The sequence below is a fragment of the Aptenodytes forsteri genome, unplaced genomic scaffold (assembly GCF_000699145.1).
Source record: "Aptenodytes forsteri isolate BGI_AS27 unplaced genomic scaffold, ASM69914v1 Scaffold255, whole genome shotgun sequence".
Classification (NCBI taxonomy): domain Eukaryota; kingdom Metazoa; phylum Chordata; class Aves; order Sphenisciformes; family Spheniscidae; genus Aptenodytes; species Aptenodytes forsteri.
Window position 1 is genome coordinate 6,409,987 of NW_008794888.1, and position 25,273 is coordinate 6,435,259.

The following is a 25,273-nucleotide window of genomic DNA, read 5'->3' on the forward strand; positions in this document are numbered from 1 at the left end:
TTGTCATAGCGATGCAATTCAAATAGACTTTAATACAACATATCAGATACTTTCCACCATACCTACAATTTGAAACAACAGAAAAATGGTGTGAAGACACGAGGTTATGGCTGAAAGATCAGCCCTTCTAAAGATTTCTACTTTAATTTAGTGTGTTTCTTTCTGAAATGGGTGAGAATACAATTTTTTGCAGAAAGGATAAATATAGTCAGTGAAATTCTTGTCCCACTGAATTCAGGGGGATTTTATCCCACCACACAGGAAACAGTTGTGTAGAATAAAGGTTCCTTATTTCCAGTCACTGACAATATTACCTTCTTGAACTGGAGAAGGACTTCTACTACTACAACTTTTTCATTTCTTTGTAATATGGTTGAAATTTTTACTCACCATATATGTTTTTCTTTGATATCATTAGCTTCCTTTATTAACTACCTGAATTTCTAGATATCAGATGTGTGTTCATTGCTTGTTCAGTGGTTCTTTAGTTTTCTGTCATATATGAACTGCTGCTGTGAAGCTTCTGCATTTTCTAAACACACAAAGTTTTTTTATGTGAAGAACTGAGAGATTTCAGAAAATGCAATAAACAGCTCTTAATACATTTAATGTGAGTACTCTTTTGGTGTGTATTTACCAGCATTTTTTGATTGGACTGGCACATGCAAGGAATTCAAACACCTCATATAATTCAAAGAAATTTGTTGGCAGCAGTTACCTTCAGCAAATACACTTTGATTTCTCCAAATGGCAATATCTATTTTATTTGATGAAAAACTGCCCTCCATCTCTATTGGCATCTAATTATCTTCTCCCGCTCTGTATCTTTTTACTGATTTACATCTTGTCTGAGCATTTTCTGTATTCTGTGAGGAATCCTTGCAGGCTGTAGCTAGTGTTGCCATCCTACTTATCCTGCAGCTATAAATGTTTCAGCACGTTGTCTGCATTCTTTGCTGAAAGGGAACAGTTTTTTTTATTTTCCTGTCCTGGTGTTCCCCCAATGATCCCTAGATTTGATTTAAGAGAAAAATCGATGTTGATATTCTGAGGGATCCTATGGTACTATTTTTAATAGCCCTCCCAAAGAGATTTGGTCCTGTTGTCCTAAAAAGAAAAAAAAAATATAGTTATCTTGACTAGTGGCTGATTAAATATTCCTTGGAACTGCATTAATGTGCAATGGCACATTGGACCTCAGGAAAACCTGGAGTGATAGAGGCCAAGCCCCAGAAAAAAATGCGCACCAGTTCCAGTAATGGGTGGCCAGATACACATTTGGGACTGACTGCTTTTGGATAGAATTACTTTGCTTGAGCTGTAATGCTACTACAGGGGCTGACACTGGCAAGCAGTCATTTTTGTGCAGGGAAGGACTGTACAGGTATCCTCCAAAAATTAGAAGAAAATGAGTTCCAGATATTAAGGCAGAATGGTAGAATATTGAATCTGTGAAGCCTGTGTTCAAAGCTTGACAAGAAGAGATGGTTTAAAAGGAGATTCGTTTCTTTTTGCAAACAATTATTTTTTTCATTGAGAATTTGAAAGCTCTGTGGATGCACTCTTAAAGCTCACCAATGTAATCAGAAATATTATGTTTAACTCTTGCCATTCCCATATATCCTTAAAAAATGTCTTGTGTTCCTACAAGACCATATTTATCCTCTCTCTTCCAACTCCAGCAAATATTGGTCATTTTGATGCACAGCTTTCCCGTACATCATTGAAAATGACTTATGCTTCTAAACATGGGCCAGTGGCTTTCTGTGCAAAGTGGGATTCAACAAGCTTTCACAGGGCATTAAGTCATCAGGACAAAACTGAGTTGCTTGAGGGATCGTCATTCTGCTCCCTTGTTTAGTGAACACTAGAGATTTATAGCACTAAATTTAACTAACTAGAGAGCTTGCAGTACTATTTTTAGACTTGTTTTCTGTGAAAACGTGGCATATGTGATCACTTTGTAAATCAGTCTCAGGTCAGGTTGGTCAGGTTTGATCAAATTTGACACAGGATTGGAAGTCCAAAGCTAAAACCTTTGTGAAAATTGGTTCTTGGCTGGCAGAGAGGGACAGAGTACCTTCACTGATAAAAATAAATAAATACATAAGTAAATGGCCAATCCTTTGCCATAGGGAAGGCAGTAGGGATCCAGAAGGGAGCCTGGGGGACTGCAAGCAAGAATGGCAGTCACAGTTGGGGAGATGGGGCACCAGAAACCTGCAGAACAACAGGCCACAGCAGTGAAGGGACCTGGGATAAAAGTATGTGGGGGAAAAAGAAACTGTTTCCTTAATTCTCCTGTTCAGGAAGTAAATTATAAAAATCATTTAATCGTCAGTGATGAAAAGCTATGGTGGCCAACCAAGACGTCTCAGCATTGTACATAATGTTTGTTTTAGCACAGCATGTTGCTTGCAAAAGGATGTTTGGCTAATTAGTCCTAAAAGTTTTAGGAAGTTTGTAATGCACTCTTTTTACAACTAAATTGAATGACTCGAGACAGTAGAGTTATTGTATGAGTAAAAAATAGCAGGATCAGGCCATTAGAGTCTGCCAGTCATGAGATGTCATGAGCTTTCTTCATTACAAAGCAAAATTTGTCCTGAAAAAAACAAACAGAAAATCTCCACAAACCATCTCTTCTTTCTCTTCAGTGTGCTTGAGTAATTTCTAAATACACAAAGCCCTGAAATCCAAATGGACACTGTAAAAAAATGAACTAACTGAAACCATAGCTCTTGCCAGGGTCACTGCTCTGCAAATATTCAAAGCGGCCCATTACCAATAGGGAAGCTGTTGCTGTATGCCTGGACTGTCAGCCTAGATGAATAGGAAAATGGGATACAGAGATTTAATTAAGTTACAAAGACGGGATATAGTCAAAGACCAGTAGTTGCATTCAGTTCAGATTTAGGGGAAGCAATGACACAAAGTCTGGTGTTGACTTAACTGGTAAGAATTGGCTGAGCTCCACTGAACTCATGTTGTACCACCAGAAAATCTGGCCTATAGTTCCAACGTGGACAGCTAGTCTCTCTCAGTCCACCTCATAATTAAAAACCTCACACACACTCCAAAAGAGACACTAATTCAGGTTCTCCTGTGTATCAGATATGACAGTTGTCTAATTATAATCAGCAGGCTCAAGTTGCAAAAAACAGAATTTCATGACAGGGGAGGGAGGCAGGAATTTATTCCCCATGTCCCTCACGCCTTCCTCTAAAGTCAATTTTCTTTAACAGCCAAACTTAGATTACATGGTTCTGAGTATATGAAAGGGGACAAAAGGCTGGTAGTCCTCTATAGGTCCTGCTAGCACTGGAGGAAAGTTTTTTGGTGTTTCCGTGCCTTGTGTGAGAGATGCAGCAGAGCTCAAGTCACCCCATTTACCCTTTCCTCAGAGGAAATATTTACATTTTCATTGAACTGGAGGGTCAGGGGTCTTCAGTTTTACAAACTCAGTCTTACAGCTAAGATTAGTGAATTTCTCCAACACTTGTCCTAGAAAAATAAAACCAGTTTTGTTTTTCAAAAGTAGTAAAAAGATTAAAATAGTAATGTATCTTAGAAGGAAACAGTGAGGTGCATAATATAAAAATATTTGAGCTCTGCTAGTGCTGGGTTTTGTGCATTTTATGCTGCACTAGCCACAGAATACAATGTGGTTGTGCAATGGTACGTTACAAAAAATATCTTAAACATTTAGTAAATTTGGCATGATTTTGATATTCTTTGGTTAAAATGCAAACATGTGGGGATTTAAGATTCAAAATCAAAGCTATCGGGCTTCTAAGAATAACTCAGAGTCCATCTCCTTCAGATACTGAGAAAAGACTGAGATTGTGATTGAAAAGACAAAAATATCCCGTTTCTCCACTTGGGTCTTTTCTTGGGTCTCAGAGTCTTTTCTTGTTCAGATCTGTCTTCTCTTACAGCATTTTTGTGGCCAATGTTGATAATGAACACTGGAGTCCAGGAGCTTTCCAAGCTTTGGTGCCAAGAAGTGCGCACAAGTGATCAGCAAAAATGTCTTGAAAGCACGGTTGTAGATGACTTTATATATATGTACACACATATATAGATCAAAACACAGGAAAAAACATATCGAGTTGAGCAGAGCGCATCAGTGTCTTAATTGTTATCGTGTATTTCTCCCCCTCTATTTTCAGTAGTCCAGGGCACCATCGCAGCTGGGGATGAGCAGGTGCAGAGAACAATTATCCTATTTCCGGAGCTAATTGTGGGTTTCAATTAGGAAGCCAGCTTACTTGGGTAAAGAAACTCATCACTGTCAATTCTTCGGCAAGGAATAAGATCTTTTCATGTGACCCACCATGACTAATCTATTTATTTATTTATAATAAAACATCGATGGTTGTGTAATTCTCTTACCTAGCACAATGCAAAGGCTATACAGAGGCCATACAGAGGAAGACATCAATACATGCCCGTGGCTGCAGATGAGCAAGCTTCTTTACAATGGCAGTCTTATGGTTTATCAGTATCTGCACCAGACCTGAATTCCTCTCCCTGCAAAAATCCAAAATCCTGCTGGCAGGCATTCAAGAGAATTTTCCAATGCAAAATAAATAAATAAATACTCAGGCAAAAATATCTTACATGAAAAAATCTAGCTGAGCTCCTTCCTATCCCAAAAAGCCTGCTCAAACCAAGATGATTTACCTTTTAATATCTATCTATTTATGCATGCATGCAAGGAACCTACCAACTAATTGGAATCATATTTGTAAGTCTACTGACTATCATATACTACATTGTAAATTCCAACATTTTGCAGTTCTCAAGCTGCCATGCAGAGCAAGTTAGAAATAAATCCTTCATTCTTACATTTTCCATGTTTTCCAACAGTGTTATTTCTTTGAAATGTCTTTGACTTCTATATATATATAACATTCAAAAAAATAAAAAAAATCCCAATCCAAATCCCCAAACAAACAAAACAAACTCCCCTGTGCCAGCAAAATTGCACATTTAGGGGAGGGGGCAGGTATCCGGGCTACAAAGCTATTTTTGTTCCAGCTACATCAGCTTTATGTAGTTTAATGTTTGTTCTGTGACTGTCTGAAATTCAATTTCAGGTAGTTCTGTATCATATCAGCATAGGATGCATCATTAACTCTAAGAGGATGTTTTCCATTGGCATCTGCTATTTTCACCAAATGTCAAGGCTTGACATTTGCTATCTTTATCTGGTTTTGGTGTATCACTCATACTGAGATTTTGTTTCTTCTTATCTGATATTGGTTTCAACTGTGACCAGCTGTGTTGCTAACAAAATCAACAGGCAAGTATCTGGCATTTAGTTCTTCACCGGTAGAGGAAAAGAAACAACCCAGTGACAAAAAAAGTAAAGTGATACTTTTCAATTAGGATGCTTGCCTGTATCCTCATATTACCCATCTCTTAGCACTTCTGTTGATGTAGCATTTCTGATTGATTCCCTTGGGGAAGTCTCCATGGAAATCCTTGCCTCTCAGATGAAATATTCCTTTTTGCTCTCATCCACTGCTTCCTGGAGAGCGGGGTCATTTTTCAAAGCAGCATCTGCGCTTTCAGCAAACTCAGTTCCTTTTGCCTCATTGGTGTGGTAGGTGCCCTTATGCCTGTACATGTACCGGACCATCACCACCAGCAGGCAAATGAGGACAAATACCACTGCAGCAATCACACCTAGAGGAAAGAGACCAGTTAAATGTACTGTCAGTAATAAAATACAAGCAGTATCTCACAGCCAGGCATCACAACTTGAATTACTTGATAGGGAAAAGTCCATGTATTATAAAATGTTCACATGTTGCAGCGGCCAGGGTCAGAACAGAGTCTGACACTGCAAAAGACAATATGGGATATAGATACTGCAAGAATGCAGGTCAAAGTCTCACTAGCTTTCTTTCAAATCAATGGCTTGATTTTGTTGAACTCATTGGAGCTAAAAGTTCATTTCAAAATGAGGAGAAATAAGAGAACATAAAGGAAAACCAATAGCTTTCTTTCATCCTTCTGGTAACATATACCCAGGGGAGTTAGCAGGCAACCCGACCCTGCCTCTGTGAGTGTACTCAATTTCAGGAGTACAGGGCACTGAATATTTCTTAGGAGACATTCAACAAATAGCAGGAGCCGGGTGACTGCAGTATTGCTCTATATTTGCAAGCTGCCATTTCATGCTGTGTTCTAATTAAGAAAGTCTGATTGTAATGAATGTGGAAGTGACACCTGGGAGGAGGAAGGGATTCTGGGTAGATCTTTCCTGTCTCCTGGACTAAGGCTAATTGCTGGCAATGTGTTCACTGGAGAAAAACTTCTGTAGGTAACCCAAATGTGCATAGGACTAAATGGTGAGTGGAAGCACTCTGGGTGAAGGAAAATAAATCCAAGTTCCAGGGGTGGTTGTGCAGAGAACACTGTGTGTCCTTGCTTCCCAAAGCCCTTTCCTTTTTTTCCTTTTCTACCGTGAAAGGTAGAAGTCCATAAAAGAGAGGCACCCCTGACAAGTCCATTGTTAAAAAATTACAAGCTGTATCCCCTTCCCTCCAGATGAAATTGTTCACTTAAGAATCCTGAAAATAAATTTTGAAGTTTATTCAACTTGTGTGATTTTTAATTTTTTAACACATTTTGGATACATCTGGGATGTGCTTATAAACTCTTTAGCTGTGATTCTGTACAAGTACATGGTACTGAGCTGATTCTATATTCACATGATTCCAGGAGTAAACCAAACATTAAAGAAGTACACAATAACAAGCACCAGAAAAGGACATTCCTAGGAAAATCCCATATGTGGAGTGTGAAGCTGCTGTGAGGATGCAATAGGTAGGAATTAATCTGACTCATTGTAGGCATCTACAGCTCAGGAGGCTCCATCTGAGTTACTCCCCTTGGGCTTTCCCCAACATTGGATGCTTTTAAGATTCAGCTGGACAGGGTGCTGGGCCATCTTGTCTAGATCATGTTTCTCCCAAGAAAGGTTGGACCAGATGATCCTTGAGGTCCCTGCCAACCTGGTATTGTATGATTCTATGATTCCTCTACCATCAGTGGATGGTGTGTGGGTGGGTGATTTCTCTTCTAGAACTGAATTCCTACATTTGGTCAGATGAATCGCTCCCTGGAAATGCCTACTATTCTGCAGAGACAATGAGGGGTATGTAGAAAGTATGTCTCTTCTGTCCCCTGTGTTCAAGATATGTGGCAGGAGTGGGTATCTCCAAAGCTTTAGATTTATCAGCATCAGTAAACTGAGTGGGGATCCTCTGTTGACATGAAAACAGGGGAATGAACAGACATTAACAGGTTAAATAAAAATGATAACTCTGTCTTGAAAAATATGCCTGCAACGTTATCCTGCAGATTTTATCGTGCCTGGTTCTGGAAAGTGAAGTTACTGCTAGCAGAAATGAAATTGCTTATACAAAGAACTTCAGATTTACAATAATATGTTAGTTGCAGTGGGGGCTTCATCAATTTTTAGGACCTCACTGGTTTCCCTTGACACAAGAGGCTTTAATAGGCTTTGGATGTAGCACAATATTAATAAGCCCAAGGGACTAAGTACAAATCAATTCACCTGCTACTTGTTCATAGAAAGCTGAAATTAAAGTTACGGGGGATGGGACCTGAGGGAAATATAGCAGAACCTCACCAATTTGCACTAATGATTGGTATACCCCCTAGTGAATGACTGAAATTAGTGCGTTATCATGGAAATGAACAAACACAATAAAAATAAAAAGACAGGTTCTCTCCGTGAACATAGCTTTGCTCATTTATTCTGACAACTGTATTTAGTTTAAATGCATGAGAGAGCTTTAATGGAACACCAGGAAATGCACCATGATATATTCTGTAAAAATAAAGGGTCAGCTGGTATGAGCTAGCATGGCTCAAATCAAGGGTGCTACACCAGTTTTGTATTAAATGACAATCATGGCCCAATGAATAATAAAGAATATCAGAGGTTGACTTTGCTGCTGGACTCTTAGGTATTTTGTCCTAAAATGAGGAACGGATGGGGGTGGTGCTGCTCACTATATGGTTTATGCTCATTATCTCATCTTGTTATCTTGCCAATAGCCCCTCTGGGAGCAGATTTCCCACTGGCCTAATTAACTCTAATTGTGCCACTCCTGTTGTCTTGTCAGCAAAGTAGGGGTTTTGCAAAATGCAAGAAATCAACCAACCCGCTGTTTTAATTCTAATGGTGCTGCTTAGTATGGTCTGCTACTTACCTCCAATAACAGCCACATCTGCTCCAGCTGTGGGGCTCTCGGTGTCTCCATCTGTAAGTAGATTAGAACATACAAAAGTTAATTAAAGAAAAAGGAATTGGATCATATGTAACAGCAGTGACTGTACTGGTGGTGCTGTATTTTTTTAACCTCTGAAACTCAGAACTTAAACAAAATCTCTCGTTAGCAAAAGACATTTATGAAATTAGAATTAACTGTACTGTTACAGTTTTCTGTCACCATAACACTGGAAAATAAATAGCTAGCACATTATGCAAACTATCATGGCCCTCAGGGAAACACCTACTGTTTATTATGAGCACTTACCTCCAGTGAATGATTAGATTAAGGGCGTTCAGGTACTGTGATTACTCTCAGAAAGGTAGTTTTGGGGAGAAAATGTTGGTGCCTATTTATTTTCCCATTTATGGCTCTTCAGAGTATGGTCTGGATCTTGATTTGATGAAAATTAATCTGGCTCTATTGATTTCAATTAGTATTTATTTATCGGCAATATCCTGTTTTTAATCTTAGCATTTATTTTATTTTAAACCTGCATTTGGAATCAAGGCAAGCCTGTTATGTGTGTGGTATAAAACACAGTCCCCACTTAGAGTAAGTCTGAAGTCAGTGCTGATAAATCAAATTACATTCTTTACTGGATTATAATCCATAAAAAAAAATAACTTTGCAATTTAAATGCCAAAGAGAAGTACCTGACCATGTCCTTTTAAGAAGTAAGAAATTGGTCTGAAAAGTTGTAAGCTGCTGAAAGAGCAGTTAGAATTTGAATTACATTTTGATATTAATTATAACACTTACTAAAAATATCCAAAATAACTAATGAACAGCCAAGGTGTTTTAAGGGGGAGAGGAAAAAAAATCCTAAAAAATGGTGAGGATTTTTCTCTTCTTATTATCTGACATTAAGTGAAAGTAAATTCATATAGACAAGCATTTCTTCACTAGCTTCTCTGTAGTTCATCAGGGTACAATTCTGATCTTGTTTTCTGCTCCTTATTTCATGCCATTGGTATCAGCCTACTTAGTCCTGAATTATGTGGATGTCTGAGAAGGTGATGAACTCCTGGAGTTTTTCCATGCTAGGTTTATGACAGGACGCTCCTTTCTTTGGTTATTATTGTACTAGTTATACAATTCTAAATGATACTGGTTTCTGAACAAGGCAAATAGCTTTATGTGAGGTATTTTTAAATTTCCCTTTGGTAAATACAGTGGATAGAAAAATTCTCGGGAAAAGGTAAAGATGTTAATTCCAAATCCTTCTATAAATTCAACAGTGGCACTATGGCTGATATCTAGCTCTCCTTTTGCTAAATCTGTGATAGGTGATGCAAGAATAAGACACTATCAGCAGCTTTCTCCTTACTCATGTCCAGTGTCTTATATCAAATTGCAATAAACTGAGGAGAGCTGAGATTCAAAGGATCCCCCTCTTCCCAAACATGGGATATACTTTTTCTGGAAAGTAGGAGTCCTTTCCTCTCCCCCAGAGATCCTTCCTACATTTTCTTCCAGCTATACACTGATGGAAAGATTGAGCATGCCTTGTGTAATTTAAAAACTCTAATTATGTCTACGTCCATTCAAAACCCGTGTGCCTCAGAAGAGATTAATTGCTTCAAGGTCAAACTGTTCTGTATTTCTTTATACACGAAATATATGCTGCATGCCAAAAAAGCAGGCTCCTCTACAGCAATCAAGTACTTGAAGGTGTGAATTCTAAAGTGCTTCCCTAGCCACACAACTTGCTTCCAAACATTAATTCCAGATCAAATCATTATCCCTTTAATTATAAAAAGGTATGTGAGTAACTCTCTGCTCTTTCCTGTCGTTCCCAGGTGCCTCTCAGATTCAGATAACAAGCAGGTGCCTTATCTCTAGTACTTGCCACCAAAGTGCTTTTTGATAATGGATTACAGTATCATCACTTTGCAGAAAAGTTTTCATTTCCATACTTTACTTTCTAAATTTTCAGAAGAATGCTGGACCTGTTTTGAGCTATTGTGTAGTTGGCACTGACCTGTTAAGCTGACGATGCTGTGCTGTTCAGCCACCAGCTAACACCGTGATGTGGCTTCACTCACCACAGTTCCCATTTTACTGCAAAAACAAGAGTCTGACTTCTCCTTTGTGTGTCAACTTTTGACCACGGAAAGTGCTTGCTGTCCTCCCAGATGGCACTTGTTGGCTTTTGCTGCATCATCCGGAGTGCCAGGACGCTGCAGCTACCACCAGTGGCCAGAAGTTTCCAGGGTCTGCTCCCCAGATCAGTTTTGGAGCAAGGATAGTTGGCACACCTGTTAAGCTGACGATGCTGTGCTGTTCAGCCACCAGCTAACACCGTGATGTGGCTTCACTCACCACAGTTCCCATTTTACTGCAAAAACAAGAGTCTGACTTCTCCTTTGTGTGTCAACTTTTGACCACGGAAAGTGCTTGCTGTCCTCCCAGATGGCACTTGTTGGCTTTTGCTGCATCATCCGGAGTGCCAGGACGCTGCAGCTACCACCAGTGGCCAGAAGTTTCCAGGGTCTGCTCCCCAGATCAGTTTTGGAGCAAGGATGATGGAGGGGAGAGAGGGACCCTCAATGCCTGTCTCACAGTCCTGAAATTTCACTTTGTCCAAAAATAGCTATGTAATTCATACCAATATCACAATATTGCTAGGCAGGAGGGGAAAGTATCAGTGTCATTCAAGATTCAAGCAGTATCACCCTTCATGAAACATGGCTGAGGAAAATTCAAGGCATGTGCTCATGAAATAAGGCCGTCTTCCCAGAGCAGGGGTGAGACAACAGCCACTATCCAGACGGGAACCCATGCTTGGCCAGGAACCTCAACATGTTCTCTTTAACTTCAGCTCAGTCTATGTGAGAAATACACTGCATTACTGTAGGACTGAATCTTCACTTTCTGAGGCAGAAAAGATATCCAACTTACTGGAGCAATTTTTAGCTGAGCAATGCCTGTAGGCTTTGGCCTTCTTGTACCTTCTTTATTCTGCTCTTCTTTGCATGCAGAGCACTCAGAGGCCTGTCTTTCAGTAACTGCTGTTGCACCTGTTTTGGTTATTTTCCTTTGTTTCAAGGACATCTTTTGTGTTATCTGTTGCTAAATTGTCCTTGCAAAACTTCCTCTCACTGTTATGTTGGCCCTTGTCCATAGCTACAAGCTGGTCCCAAAAGTGTTTAGACAGTGTTGTTATTTAGTGCCATTGGTTACCATGACACACAGAAATCAAAAGATTGTGGGAAAACTTGTTTTTCATAAAATCTCTGGCCGTCAGAATGAGTTGGCTAAATCAAGAATAGAACATACAAATCAAATTGCCTGTTGTTGGACAGTATGTTTCTAAAAGCCAGAATGAAGGGAAAGACATGCCTTTGTGTCATGACCTGAAATTCATCAAATTCCAGTTCTGCCCATAAACTTACAGATAAAGAATTTTGCAATAGAACCACAATTGCTACCTGTCTTGTTCTCATCAGTCAAATCGTGTTGAGAAGGCAGCAGCATCTGAAAGCTCCAGGAATATTCCTGACTTAAATACTGCAAGCAGATCTCTGGCTTTGCGCTTCAAAGGTGAAAAGCCAGTACAATTAGCTTTTATGTTGATGTAGCCAGTGGCGAGTTTTTCCTGCTAAATTTGTCAGTAAGTTTGTTAAACCATCTCCTCCAGGTGTGATTTTCCAATAAAACTTGACTTTTATTAATTTTGATAGTTATTTTCTAGTTTAAACTGATCCCATTCCATTTTGGCTGAGAAGCACTTGTTTGAAGGAGGCGGGTTCAGCAGTGAAAATGTTTGTTTGAGGTTCAGTACTCTCCTTGGTTTGCTATGCTCTTCTGGCAGTTGTAATGGTTTCTTTTGTTCTTTAAATTACAAATCTGAATGACTAAAAGCCATAAGTCACTTCCTGCTCAAAAATTATGACACTGGCTTTAAAATAATTTAAAACTTTTTTTATTTGCCCTTTCTTTCATACCTGAGCTTCATTCCAGTCTTACTTTCCAGCCCTTCTCTACAATACCAAAGAGAAAATGCACTTTGTAGATGAAAACTGAAGTTTTGGCAGGATTTTGTGACACTGGGAAACAGGTCCTTAAGGAAAACACAAAGTATTATGAGAATCCTGATAAAGATGCAAGACTTGCCAGTGAGCTACTTTAGAAGTGTAACCGCGTTAAGACATCCAAACTGACAAGCCATTCAACTTACAAGGTGACAGGAAGGGGCATATTCAATCCCAAAATACTTTCTCCTGTCCAGCATAGAAAGCACAGATTTTAGATGCTGCTATTTGCAGAAAACAATACCTTAATGTGCTTCTGTGGCTACTGTCAGTGACATGTGGCATAAACTTGCAGAGAGGTTCAAGTTTTCTAATTTTTCAGGCATTGTTTTCACCTGCTAAAGGAGTTTCCAGAAAAAAATCCGGTACTTGCACCCTTAGAGGTTTTGCAGTCAGCATTGTAGTTAGCAATTTAAGTACCTACATGTTTGCTTGTTATGGATTTACACATGAAAAAGGCATGAAAGGAAAACTGTACCTGCAAAGGGATCCCCATTTGGCACATTTGACATGAATGCATGGGAATCATCCTACAGGACAGATCTAATCTACTGGTGCAAACTACCAAATCTCTGCTGTGTAATCCACAAGGGCAATTTGATGGGATAACATAGATCTTACCCCAAACTTCTCAGTGTCTCTCTCATTTCCTAAGATAAAGCTCCAAACTAAAGCTGGACAAGTGCTTACTGCTAAGTAATGTTGAATATAGAAAGAAAAGCCCAAGATTACAGCTCACTTTGTCATGATTTCTTTGCAGCTGTGGGTGATACTGCTGTTTTGGAGTGGGTGAGTCAAGCTGAGTGAGTATACAGATATCTATGTGTGATAAGCAGCTTTTACAACACAGTTTTCAAAGCCACTCGACACCAGTCAGGCAGCACTGCTCCTGCTCCTGCCTTTCAGGATTTTCCTACACACGAGCTTGTGCGTTTGATTCTTAGCAACTTATGCCATCCCTTAGCATGATGGTCCATTGCTGCCTGCTACTGGTTACAATCTCAGATGAAGCCTTGGCTGCTAAATTACACTCAAGTAGGTCTCTAAGTGCTTTCTTGGGCAACCCATTTTCTCTCTTGATGTGCCTGTTCATTGCGTAAGAAGTGTTTGAAATACATTCAATCCCTGTGAATGGTGAGTGGAGCTCCTTAGGGCAGTTGTTTCCTTCTTAGGGCTTTCCTAGGTGTACAGACTAGGAAACGCACTGTAAGATTTCATCTTTAATCAGCTCACCTAACCACCTTATGAAAAACACTGCTGTTAGTGGGATTTTTCCAGGTGAGGAACAACCCAATCTTATCTTGGTATATCCATGGACGTGCTTTGCAGAACCACCCCAAATATTGACTGTGTTGTTGCAGCAAGCTGTGTGTAAGCAGTCTGTAGGCTGAAATGTGTCTTTAGGATTCAACTATTAAATTTTTAATAGTTTTGTCTTAAATATTAGTGCTATCTCTCTGTAGACTTCCAGTAAACAAGGGAGACTTTCAAACTGAATCACATCCAGTTCATGATTCAGGCCAGATATAAATGTAATTCAGAGAAGGATATTGCCTCTTATTGATTGTTCTTTCATACGTTCATACATTTGAAAGAGAGCTTTAAGTATAACTGGAGACTAATGAAATATAGTTTACTCAGTAATACAAAGTCTAGTAAATTATTGTCTATTTTTTGGTTGTATCAATTGACCTAACACAACATATCATACAAATTTTGGCTTGTTTTAAAAAGGTTGTAATTTTAAAGGGAGACTGACTTTTTATGTAAAGAATTTAGGTGGGGTTTCAACAACACTCATCACTGATGTAATTGCTTCCACTGAAGATGATACTAAGGTATTTGATTGGGTTCAGTGACATTATAAACTTCTGAAAGTATTGAGGAATATAGAGAGTCCACCAGGAAGCTTTTGTAATTGTTAAAAACCTTTACTATAATTTTTGCAACTTTTTATTTTTTAATATTAAGTATATAAAAATGTATTTTTTATAACTCTTCCTTTCCCAGGGGCTCTTTTTGTTCTTTGTATGCTCTTCTGCGGTCATCATTCCTCTCAACTGTAAAAGCAGGTCTTAATGTGTCCCTATTGTCATCACTGATGCAAGACTTTTCTTACCACACATTTAGTATGGAAGAACTAATGAAGTCTTAACATCTCCATTGCTTATGCAACTGTGGTATGTCCTCCTCGCCCTTTGGTTTATGTTTGTGCCTTGCCAACACATTGCATTCATGAGAAAATCATTAATCTATTAACCTTAGCATATCGATTTAATTTACAAGCTATAGTTAGAACTGGTTCACTGCAGCTGCATGTGTAAAAATGAGTTGAACCAACTTCTGAAAACTTCATGTTAAAAATATGTTAATTGCTCAAGCTGCTCTCTGGCCTGTGTTACAATATCAGATGCATTGCACTGAGGCCTTTCTGGATTAAAAAAAAATGTCATTACCTATTTTAATATTTGCCAGTTAGTGGGCAGCGCCCTGCCAGAGCTGGCATCTCTTATTCTGAAGGGTCATCAGCCTGAACCCATCAATTTGACACATTCTGCTGAAAAAGCCATCACCAGCTCCCATTAGATAATGAAACACATCAAGGCTGTTCTTTCAAAATTAAGGAACAGTTTCTCATCTGTCAATCTGGACAAGAGACAGAATAATTTGGCTTCCATTTATGTACTAAATTACTATAAGGACAATAATGATGACATACAACAACAACCACATGATCTTTTGGGTGAGTAAACGGACTGTGCTCCAAATGTAAGGTAAATCATGCAGATTAAAAGTATCTACAAAATTTAAATGCACTGGACCCAATCCTCTTGCTATCCTAGCTAGCAAGTACTTTGTCATTAATTCTGAGAAGACAAAATCCTGTCTCATTTAATTAAAATAAAGGTCTGTTCAAGACTTTTCACACTTTGTGATACAGTGAGGATAAAAGGACATTATCAAATCAGTTTAATTAGATTAGGATTGTATTGCCACATAATTTTAGCAGTTCACATTTGATTCTGGTATACAGTGTCAGCAAAATATTTTTGTACTGTTCTAGAATGTTACAAAGTAAATAAGAGAAATATGTTTTCCAATGTTTGCGGAAGTAATGGCTTCACTCACACAGTTTCTTCTTTTGTCAAGCTGAATTGCACTTGGGTCTTGGGGAATATCTGAGCTGGAGAGATACATTAAAAGTCAGCTTGCCAAAAAAAAATCCTGTGATATCCCTTAATGATAAGAGGGACAAGGAGAAAATGTTCATGAAATTTGGGAAATTATTTTAGGTGAAAAACAATAAGGAACTTTTAAAACTGAACAGATATTCTATATTTTGAAATAAAAAAATTAAATAACAAATTAAAAAAAGAGAAGAAAATTGTGTTTTAAAGGGTTACATAATAAAAAAACCTACAGATTTGTGATATCCCTTAATGATAAGAGGGACAAGGAGAAAATGTTCATGAAATTTGGGAAATTATTTTAGGTGAAAAACAATAAGGAACTTTTAAAACTGAACAGATATTCTATATTTTGAAATAAAAAAATTAAATAACAAATTAAAAAAAGAGAAGAAAATTGTGTTTTAAAGGGTTACATAATAAAAAAACCTACAGATTTTTTTAGTTAAATCAAACTTTTCTGTTTATCTCCCAAAAGATCCGACCCCCCCCAAATTCCCCTTTCAGTTTGAACAACATACTCTTTTTTTTTTTATTTGCACTTACTAGAGACATACATTAAAGTACTTTAGCTCCTTAGCTCAGGGTAGCTGAATACCAACCACCAATTCTGATGGCAATTAAGCAAAGTGCATTAAGTAAGAGCATTAAAATGGCCATCCCCCCCTTAGAAGTACTATAAATGTTACAAACTTAAAGCTCCCATACAGCACAGTAATTGAGAGAGAGCTTATTGTAGGCCCATGTCCCCTCTGGTAACAGATATTTAATGTGTCCTGTGTATTCACACTGATGTATATATACAGTAAAAAATTGACAGAGAAATTCAGATGGATCTGTCTGCTGCTTATAACATCAGGAAGGACGAGAAGGTTTCAGGGTTGGCAGAAGAAACCCAGAGCAGAGGAGAAGTTAGAGAAAGAAGCTGCCTCCACTAGCACTGGAGCTCCTTAGCAAGCAGGCAATGAAGCTCACGGAAGGATGCTGTAGAAATCTTGTCTTTAGAGATGGGATGTGGGAAGCCACCAAAGTCTACCCAGTGGTTGTCTTGTTGCTCATGTATAGTGGCTGGTTTTTGCTGTGCTCCTGTGGGAAAGCTGCTTGATATCACTGGAAAAAGTTCCTTACTTTTCCATCGAAATATGTTAATGTAACCAGGCCATTATTTACATTTTTCCCCCACAACCATCAAAGTCGGCTCACGCTCCAAATGTACAACATCTTGCTGGGGAAGATAAATTGGCCTGATATTGCTTCATTAAAGAAGGAGTGACAAATGGGGTATGAATCAATCCATAAAGTACAGTCCATGATCAGGATGTTTTCCCACATGTGTCCCTCCTCCCACCTCCCCCCTCTTCATCAGAATAGTGTACTCCTTTTGACGGCTTTTTAATTGGGAAGGTTTTGAAAGAAACACTAAATATCCAGTGAATCTGCCAAATAATTTCTGCCTGACTTTCCTCCAAAGTCAACAATTTCAAGCTCTAGTCATATTTGCTGAATCAAAATGGGAACAAAACAGCTGTTTGCTCATTCACTGAGATCAAAGCTGAATGGAAAGGAGTCACTGGCTTAATTGATTAACCACTGCAAATGTTGCAAATGATCATAGGTAATCAAAGGAGCTGACTATGGATATAGTGAAAGCCCGTCTGACAACCTGTAACAGATACTTAACTTGTAATTTTTGAGAAACAGTGCATGAAAGAAGCACACCTCGCTGACCTGAACTTTGCATGTTCGAAACATAAGCATAAAAATTTGAGCCAGAACCTTTCAGTGGAAAGTCAGAGGCCAAGAAGTCTTGGAGGATATGATAATTCCTTCCCAACCCCTTGCGTAAATGGTTATATGACGTAGTAAGACAATTTAACTGCTAAACTGCTTGTAATTATTTACCAAAATGTGCTTTTAATTTGTACCTAACAGGTCTACCAGCCTCAGTCCTGACTCTCCGGCCTTTTGACCGTGTCATCAGAGGATAAGGTGATCTCTGTGTTTCTTAATGTTGCTGTGCTTGATTTTATGACCTTAATAACTTCTTAAGATTAGGTTTTAGTTTACATTTGAAACATACCCTTTTTATGGATGTGGCACTATTCAAGACAAACATTAGTTAAAATTAGTCCCCCTAACTAAGACAGACTGAACTGTTTGTTAGTATTTGAAATATTTCCATCGAATATGTTTGGCAGCGTCTTTGCATTGATTTTCTCTGTTCCTGCTGTGTGCCTGACTGTCCTTGTAACCTTTACAAGTTTTGACTCCATTATTCAATTCCAACTGTTTTTAAAAGAAGAGCAGGCAAAGATAAGCACTTTGCCTCAATTTTCATGAAAACTGTAGGCTGGAGAGAAAAGGTAGACTAGAGTAGTCCAGCAGTAAAGGAAAGGCAGCAAGGACTCAATGATTTTAAGCTCTGTTTAGCAGCAGCCAGTTCTCCGGTCACCATGTGCTTTCCAGTCATCGTGCACATAGATCCAGAGGAGCTGCAGCAAGGTCCTTCCCCTCCCCATGGGGAGCTGCTGTGGGAGGGAGCCAGTGTATGCTGGGGGTGGGATCTAGGGGCAGAAACATAAATCCAAAAGCAAGAGCGCTTCACTGGTTCTGTTGCTGGCAGAAAACTTGTTTCAATGAACACTAACATGCAAGGAAAGAAACGTGGCCATTATTCTATTAAGTCTATTTCTTGTTTTGAGATGAAAAAGCTTGACCTTGTCCTTAAATTACAAGTGATATGATCAAATTATAGGTGATGCATCTAGAAATCACCTGGAACCTGGTGAAAGCCTGCAGTTATGTACAATGATATTATCCTGACAATTCAAAGTATGTAGTGCCAGGCTACTATCCTTAGAAAAGTATAATCATTTTCCCAACATGGGCAGGTTTCTCCCTCTGTGTCTCATTCCCACCACCAATATTTTGTAGCAAAGCAGTCCGACAAGTGACAATTCTTGGAAACAGGAGCTCTCTGTGCTCCGTCCCCTAGCTTACTTGATATGAATTGTATTCAGCTACATCCAGATCATGCACCAGTGGTTGCCTAAGGCACTGTCTACTAACTATTGCAAGTGGAAATGTCAGGATGTTTAGCATATGCTCTTTAGGGACACAGAGATCTTTCCTGGAGCACTGACGAGGTTAATATTATTAATGGAGATATCTGTAGTGGAAACAATCTTCCAAATGCTTTAAATATTGAGCATATTAAACAAAGAAAATAAAACATATTGAAACACCTTAGAAACTTGCAAGGCAAGTAATAGCTCAGGGCAACAACATTTCTCATTTTCCAAGGATTCTGCAATGAATATGCAGATTTCTTTTGCATATCTGCTCCATTTAAAAAGACAAAACCTGTTTTATTATCTGAAAAACATTTATGTATCAGTCCAAGCTGTCTGAATTGAGTTGAGCAATTTTAGCAAAACTTCTTTACCATCTATCATTCAACTGAGCAATTCTAGACAGATTGTGCAATCATTGTTAAAAAGGGGAAAAAAATAAAGAAAAAATCTTGCTTGTCTATTATTTTTGGACAGTTGTCTGGCATTATTTGACAAATAACATATTAAACACATTAACAGAGCTGAGCATGAAAAAGCCTTCATTGAAGCCATATACTGAATGTTTTTCAGTGCGGGACTTATATTGTTGTGAGATTCATTAACAACTCATTACTAATGTTCCTCTCTCCTAATGAAACCTGAACGGTAAGTACTATGTAGGTGGAGAGAAAATAACCAGCCTGGCGAGATGTTTGACTGCTGGAAAGGAGTCGATGTGATCTAAACTGTCTCCACAGGTGCTGCAGAGAGGACACTAGTTGGCAGTTGGACTAGATGATTGTTGTAGATCCCTTCCAGCTGGAACTATTCTATTCTATTCTATTCTATTCTATTCTATTCTATTCTATTCTTCCATTCTGATATGTCTTCTTGCAAGGAGATCCATTCAGCTCCAATAGAGGTGTGATGAATCCTGGGGGATAGGGTGGGAATTTCTCTTCCCATCAAGCAAGCAGCAAATCTAGAAGACTAGCTTAGATTAGAAGCCTAGCCTTCTGGAGTCTATAATCAGGGAAAACAAATCCCGACCATTACTGTTAGCATTGTTCAGCCATCCCTTTCCAAAGCCTGTGCTGAGGACTTAGCCTTTCTATAAGGTAGTCAGAGCCTTTTTTGCAGTTTTCAACATGCACTGGTCAGAAGGGCTAGATCTCTCCTACAGGTGCTTAAATAGTGTCTTACACTCTGCTTTTGCCTGTTAAGTTGCAGTCATGTTTATGCAAGCAACCATATCGTGCCAAAATTTGATGCTATTACATTCCTAACTACAAAAGAACTCCATTTAGTTTAGTCTCCTAATAAGGAGTCCTTTTTGTGTTACTGGTCACTTGAATGGCTCTCTGTAGACAAATGTTGACTTTCATACAACTTGGAGAATAATAATAATTTCTGAGGCTTCTGCTTCTCTTTCAAATCCATTTGAAACTGGTCAGTGGATCCAAAAGTTCTTGATGGGAAGTGACAGATGGATGAACAGACGATTAAGCAGACAGATAGACAGCAGGAACACATAAGACTCGTTTCATTAGGAAACTGGACTGAAAACAGAAGTAGCAGTGGGTACTTGGATAATATTCATATTTTGGTCTCCAATTTAAAAAATGCCATTTTTTTGCAACAATTTTGAAGCTTGTAGACCATGTTCTTAGTGGTTTTAACAGCAAAGGAAAAACCAAAGGGACATTGCTGAGACTTTTTTCAGCTCCTTTTTTGGTCAGAATGCTACATTTTTATAGTTTGGACTATATTTTAAACCTTTAAAGCCAGAGTCAGCTTGGACAGCCCTGCAATTTCAATGGAGGACTAATGTGTGTCATTAAGCAAAGAAATATGGTCTATTACTTTTCAATAGCAACAAATGCTTGCTATGGCACTTCTCTGATCAACATATTTTTGACTTACTGTAAAGTCTTTGGGTTGCTCCTTGCCTAAATGTATGAAATATACATGCAGGAAAGCTGAGAGTGAATTGTTGTGATCTGAGCTGGCTGCTACATTCCAGCAGAAAGGGACATTCTCGTTGTAACCCTTTTCCTTTTAAGCTGATCCAGCCCACCAAAAGGAAAGAGGTGGGGGGTATTGACTTATTGGCAAATTGATCCAAGTCATCATGTGGTCTGTGTTGCGATTTAACCCAGCAGGCAGCTAAGCAGCACGCAGCCGCTCACTCACTCCCCCCACAATGGGATGGGGGAGAGAATCAGAAGGGTAAAAGTGAGAAAACTCGTGGGTTGAGATACAGACAGTTTAATAGGTAAAGCAAAAGCTGCGCACGCAAGCAAAGCAAAACAAGGAATTCATTCACTCCTTCCCATCGGCAGGCAGGTGTTCAGCCATCTCCAGGAAAGCAGGGCTCCATCACGCTTAACGGTCACTTGGGAAGACAAACGCCATCACCCCGAACGTCCCCCCCTTCCTTCTTCTTCCCCCAGCTTCATATGCTGAGCATGACGTCATATGGTGTGGAATATCCCTCTGGTCAGTTGGGGTCAGCTGTCCCGGCTGTGTCCCCTCCCACCTTCTTGTGCCCCTCCAGTTTACTCGCTGGTGGGGTGGGGTGAGAAGCAGAAAAGGCCTTGACTGTGTGTAAGCACTGCTCAGCAGTAACGAAAACATCCCTGTGTTATCAACACTGTTTCCAGCACAAATCCAAAACATAGCCCCATACTAGCTACTATGAAGAAAATTAACTCTACCCCAGCCAAAACCAGCACAGTCTGACTGTCAGTCGATCTGTTAACAGGAAGGGGTTTGCCAGGTGCAAACAGAGAGTGCAAAAAGCAGGAATGTTCTTTCGGGCAGGTGAATTACATTATAAATCTGCACTCAGAAAAAACAGGTCCATCAGAAGAGAAGCATAAGGAGAAAAGCAGCTGTATAAAGCTGGAGATTTCCTTGCTAGATTGGTCTGAACAGAACAGAAAACTCCAGATTATCGAAGCCAAATGACTCCTTTGAAATACAGGGGCTCTAGAAGGCCATGGAAAAAGTTTGGCTTGGTATTCCGTGTGTAAGAATTTATTGGAATGCATTAAGAAGTAAGGGCCCTCTCTCAGCTGTCAAAATAGGGACCCTAGGGCAGAGCTGTTACTCTGTACCTCCCTCCCTGCCTGAAGGGATGCTGTTCTTCCATAGCTGAATCAGCAGCAATCACGCTCTGCAGCAGCAGCAGTCACTGCGATCCCATTTACGCTTGTATCAAAGCAGGGCACTGTTGCAACACACAAAGTGAAATACCAAGCGGTATACATACAAGGTGGGATTTGCAAAAACTCTCTCTGTTAAACTGTTTCTGCTCCCTTTGAAGTTGGTGGCAGACCTCCCACGCATTCCAACCGCTCAGCTGGGACAATGGTGAAAGCTTTTAAAACCCCTATTTTACAAATATTAGAAACATGATACATCCAAGGATTCATCGTCAAGGTCATCATATATAGCCTCTGTCCATCCTCTCTGTTTTCCAGCTTCCCAGTTTAATTCACCAGTTGATGCTGCCTAACAAGCTGCAAAAATCTGCCTTCTCAAGCAGTCATGAGAGAGCCTGCAAATTTCTCAAAGCCCTTTCATAACACACCCAAATTATTTACCATTGCCTCCAGAGAAGTCTGCTTTGGAACAGTATCATAAGGTCAAGTTATCCCACTGAAACACCTATTACTATAAAGAGAATGAAAAAAAAAAAAAAAGAAAAATGAACAAACCAACAGCACTAGCACAGCCCTGGAAAATATGAAGTCATAAGTAGAGTTCAGCCAGAGCAGACTCCCATTAAACTTTGTTTAAGAGCCAAGTTCCACCCTGAGATATGTGTGAGCTGCAGTTTATTTCAGGGGGAGTTGTGTTGTACTTCATGTCAGGGCAAGGCTTGGACACAAGTATGTATCTGTTACAAGTCAGAGAGGAGTAAAGCCCACATCCCTTTTGCATTTTTGGTTCCCTCTGCATAGATGGAATAGAAAACTGAAATAAGTGGATAAAACAGCCCGCACTTTTACAGGGCCTGTCTGTCAAATCTTCTTCCACAAGACCTGAATGCCTGTGTTTCTAAATTCACTAAGCTACTTTCATGAGATATGGTAGCCTTTTCCTATGCCCCTGCCACCCCCACAAGAGTTAAACACACAGGCAGAAGCTCTAAGGCTTGTCTTTCTAGCTTCTTTGCTCTTGGGAGTCCCTTTAGGAGACAGTCAGCAAGAAGTGTTCCCTAGGATATGCACATGGTTTATAAAGAAGGGACATACACAGCAGTCTGGCTTTACTTCCTTAAAGCCTTCCACTGAACATTTTGTCTGACAAGTAGGAGCTCAGTTGAATGAGGAGGGAAGAAGGAGTGTCAGAGACTTTCCCTATCCTGCTTCCATTCCCAGACAGGGGCTAGGCATGATGGCACCCTTGTGCTGCGCTGAGTTGTATGGATAACTTCAGTCAACAGCCTTTATCGTTGCTGGGGCTGGCTCCTCCTACACAGCTGGCTGTTAGATGGGGCAAAAGGATAAAGTCATGACCACATGCATTTCTGCGTGGCTCCTGGAGGCACTGTGGTTACCTGGGAGGACAAAGCAGAGGAGTGCCTTGCTCCCTGACACGAGCTGTGCCTTCAGTAATGCTGAGCTCCCAGGTACGAATTCCTTCAACTACAAGTTAAAAGAGCTCATTCAAGAAGAGGGAAGAGGGGGAGGTAAGGCTGTCTTGCCAAGCGCCGAGTCTGAATGTGAGCAGGAGGTTAAAGTATTTCATATGAGAAACTGGTAAATGCAAAAGCTTTTATACTCCAAGGCAACCCTTTAAACACTGAAATACTGACTGGCTCAAGCATTTCCCATGCCTCAGATCCCTAGATGGTTGCCCTGTGCTTTAACTCTCCATTAGGCATCTGCTACTGGCTCTAACAGGGAAGACGGACCATCAGCTCCATGGTCACTACAACACTTTCACAGGCAGTGTTCTAGTTTCCAAGCCTATTTTCCTCATTCAATGAGGAAAATACACCCCTCTCATCTCAAATGAATCACAGACACAATCTTTAACTACAGGACATGTGCTCCCCCCTGCCAATGACTGCTGCAATTTCATATCGGACAAAAATAGGCACCCAGACCTCCAAAGGGAGTAGCTTGTATTTCCCCCTCTGGCCACCTCCAGCAGCTGCCAGACTCTGCAAAGTCCTGGGGCTGGGCTGATCCACACTTGAAAGGGAGGGAGATTTACCCAGTGATTCAGTACTCAGGTCACTTAAAAACCGCACAGTGGAAGCAGTGACGTGGAAGTCATGCTCCCATCAGCTCCGCTACTGGCCTCTGGAGACAACAGGACACAGGATATGCTTCCTGCCTGGGGAAGGCTTGTAGCAGCCCAGGAGAGAAGGCATGACCTTTTCCTTAAAGGAAATGCAAGTGATGAAGAGGAGTAGGGGGAGAAAGTCCAGGCTGCATTTTGTCTTAAAAAGAGTGTCGTGCAGTTGTACCTCCTCTTGCTTTCTCCCCCTGTGTTTAAAGCTGCTTCTTACTTATTTAAGTGATGACACTTTGTAAACAGTTTCATCCACCTCTGCCACCCCATTGTTGCTCCAGCCAGTCATGAGCCTTCTGATATGAGTCAGATGCTGTTGAAATGAAAGGTTTCATTCATCGCAAGCAAATGAAATCAGCAGAGGTAACTCAGAGAAGAAGGGCTTGGCTCATGCTCAATTTCCAGCTTACAAATGGTTATGTCCCCAGGATGCAGAGATTAAGCATCTCACACAGAACGTGGGAGGAGGAAGAAGAGTCTTTGTCTGAGATTCACAGATTTTAATGGATTCCAGAAGGGGAAATCTTTTACTGAGGAGCAACAGCAAAGTTCAGAGAAATGCAAAAGCATTTATCTCCCCAGTCATATTCTTGCCTGCCAAAAGCAGGAGGGGTGATTTACTCCTCCTTGGTACAAGGAGTCCCTAATGGATCATTAATCCACAGGGAGAATGAGCTCAGAAGCCATAGACAGCTTTTCCTAATGTGCAAGAACTTGAATCAGCAGGAAGTTTTCTTCTTTGGGAGCATACAGGATCAGTTTATTTGCTCCCCACTACACCCTGCCTTCAATGGTGGTTCCTACCAGAGCTCTAGTTACCACTGATAAAACACTTTGCCTTCATGAAAATCTGTGGTGATAGTAGATGAGGCTGCTGTGAGCTAAATCAAGGTATTTGAAGCAGAGTAATATTGAAAAGTGAAGTTCTGAAATCAGCAAATTCTGATCCAAAGTCCAATGAAATCAATACAAGCAATCTCAAATTCCAGGGTACAAGTATCTCAACACCACTGACTTCAGCAATGCAATGATAACTTGCAGTGAGTAAGGCATTTCCTGAGAAGCTCTGCAGAAACGTAAAAGAGACAGAAATGGTCAAGTATTTGTTTACATGCCAGGGCCTCAGGTGATGAAGCTGTGTGTTTGCAGCTAGAGCTGATCAGAAAACATGCACCAAAAGTTAGTAGGAAAGGGGGCAGATCTGGCGGACACCTCTTGTTATTAAGTTATCATTTCTTTAGGGGTAATAAAAAGGGAAACAGTCTTATTTTCCTCACTTAGACTCTCTGAAACCACCTGAAAACATTTTTGCAATGCTTCAGTTGCTAAGTGAAGAACATTAAAAACTGGTTATCTCTATTCACAATACG

General features: G+C 39.9%; 1 protein-coding gene across 1 annotated transcript in view; it reads right to left on the reverse strand.

Moving 5' to 3' along the window:
- Positions 1–6: 6 nt before the first annotated feature.
- GYPC (glycophorin C (Gerbich blood group)) overlaps positions 7–25,273 on the reverse strand; it is a 35,970-nt gene continuing 10,703 nt past the window's right edge. Inside the window, exons 2-3 of the mRNA XM_009274971.2 lie at positions 8,256–8,306; positions 7–5,694 (exon numbers count right to left, since the gene is read on the reverse strand). Of these exons, the coding sequence (XP_009273246.1) occupies positions 5,498–5,694; positions 8,256–8,306 (248 nt within the window). The 3' untranslated portion in view covers positions 7–5,497. The remainder of the gene's footprint in view (positions 5,695–8,255; positions 8,307–25,273) is intronic.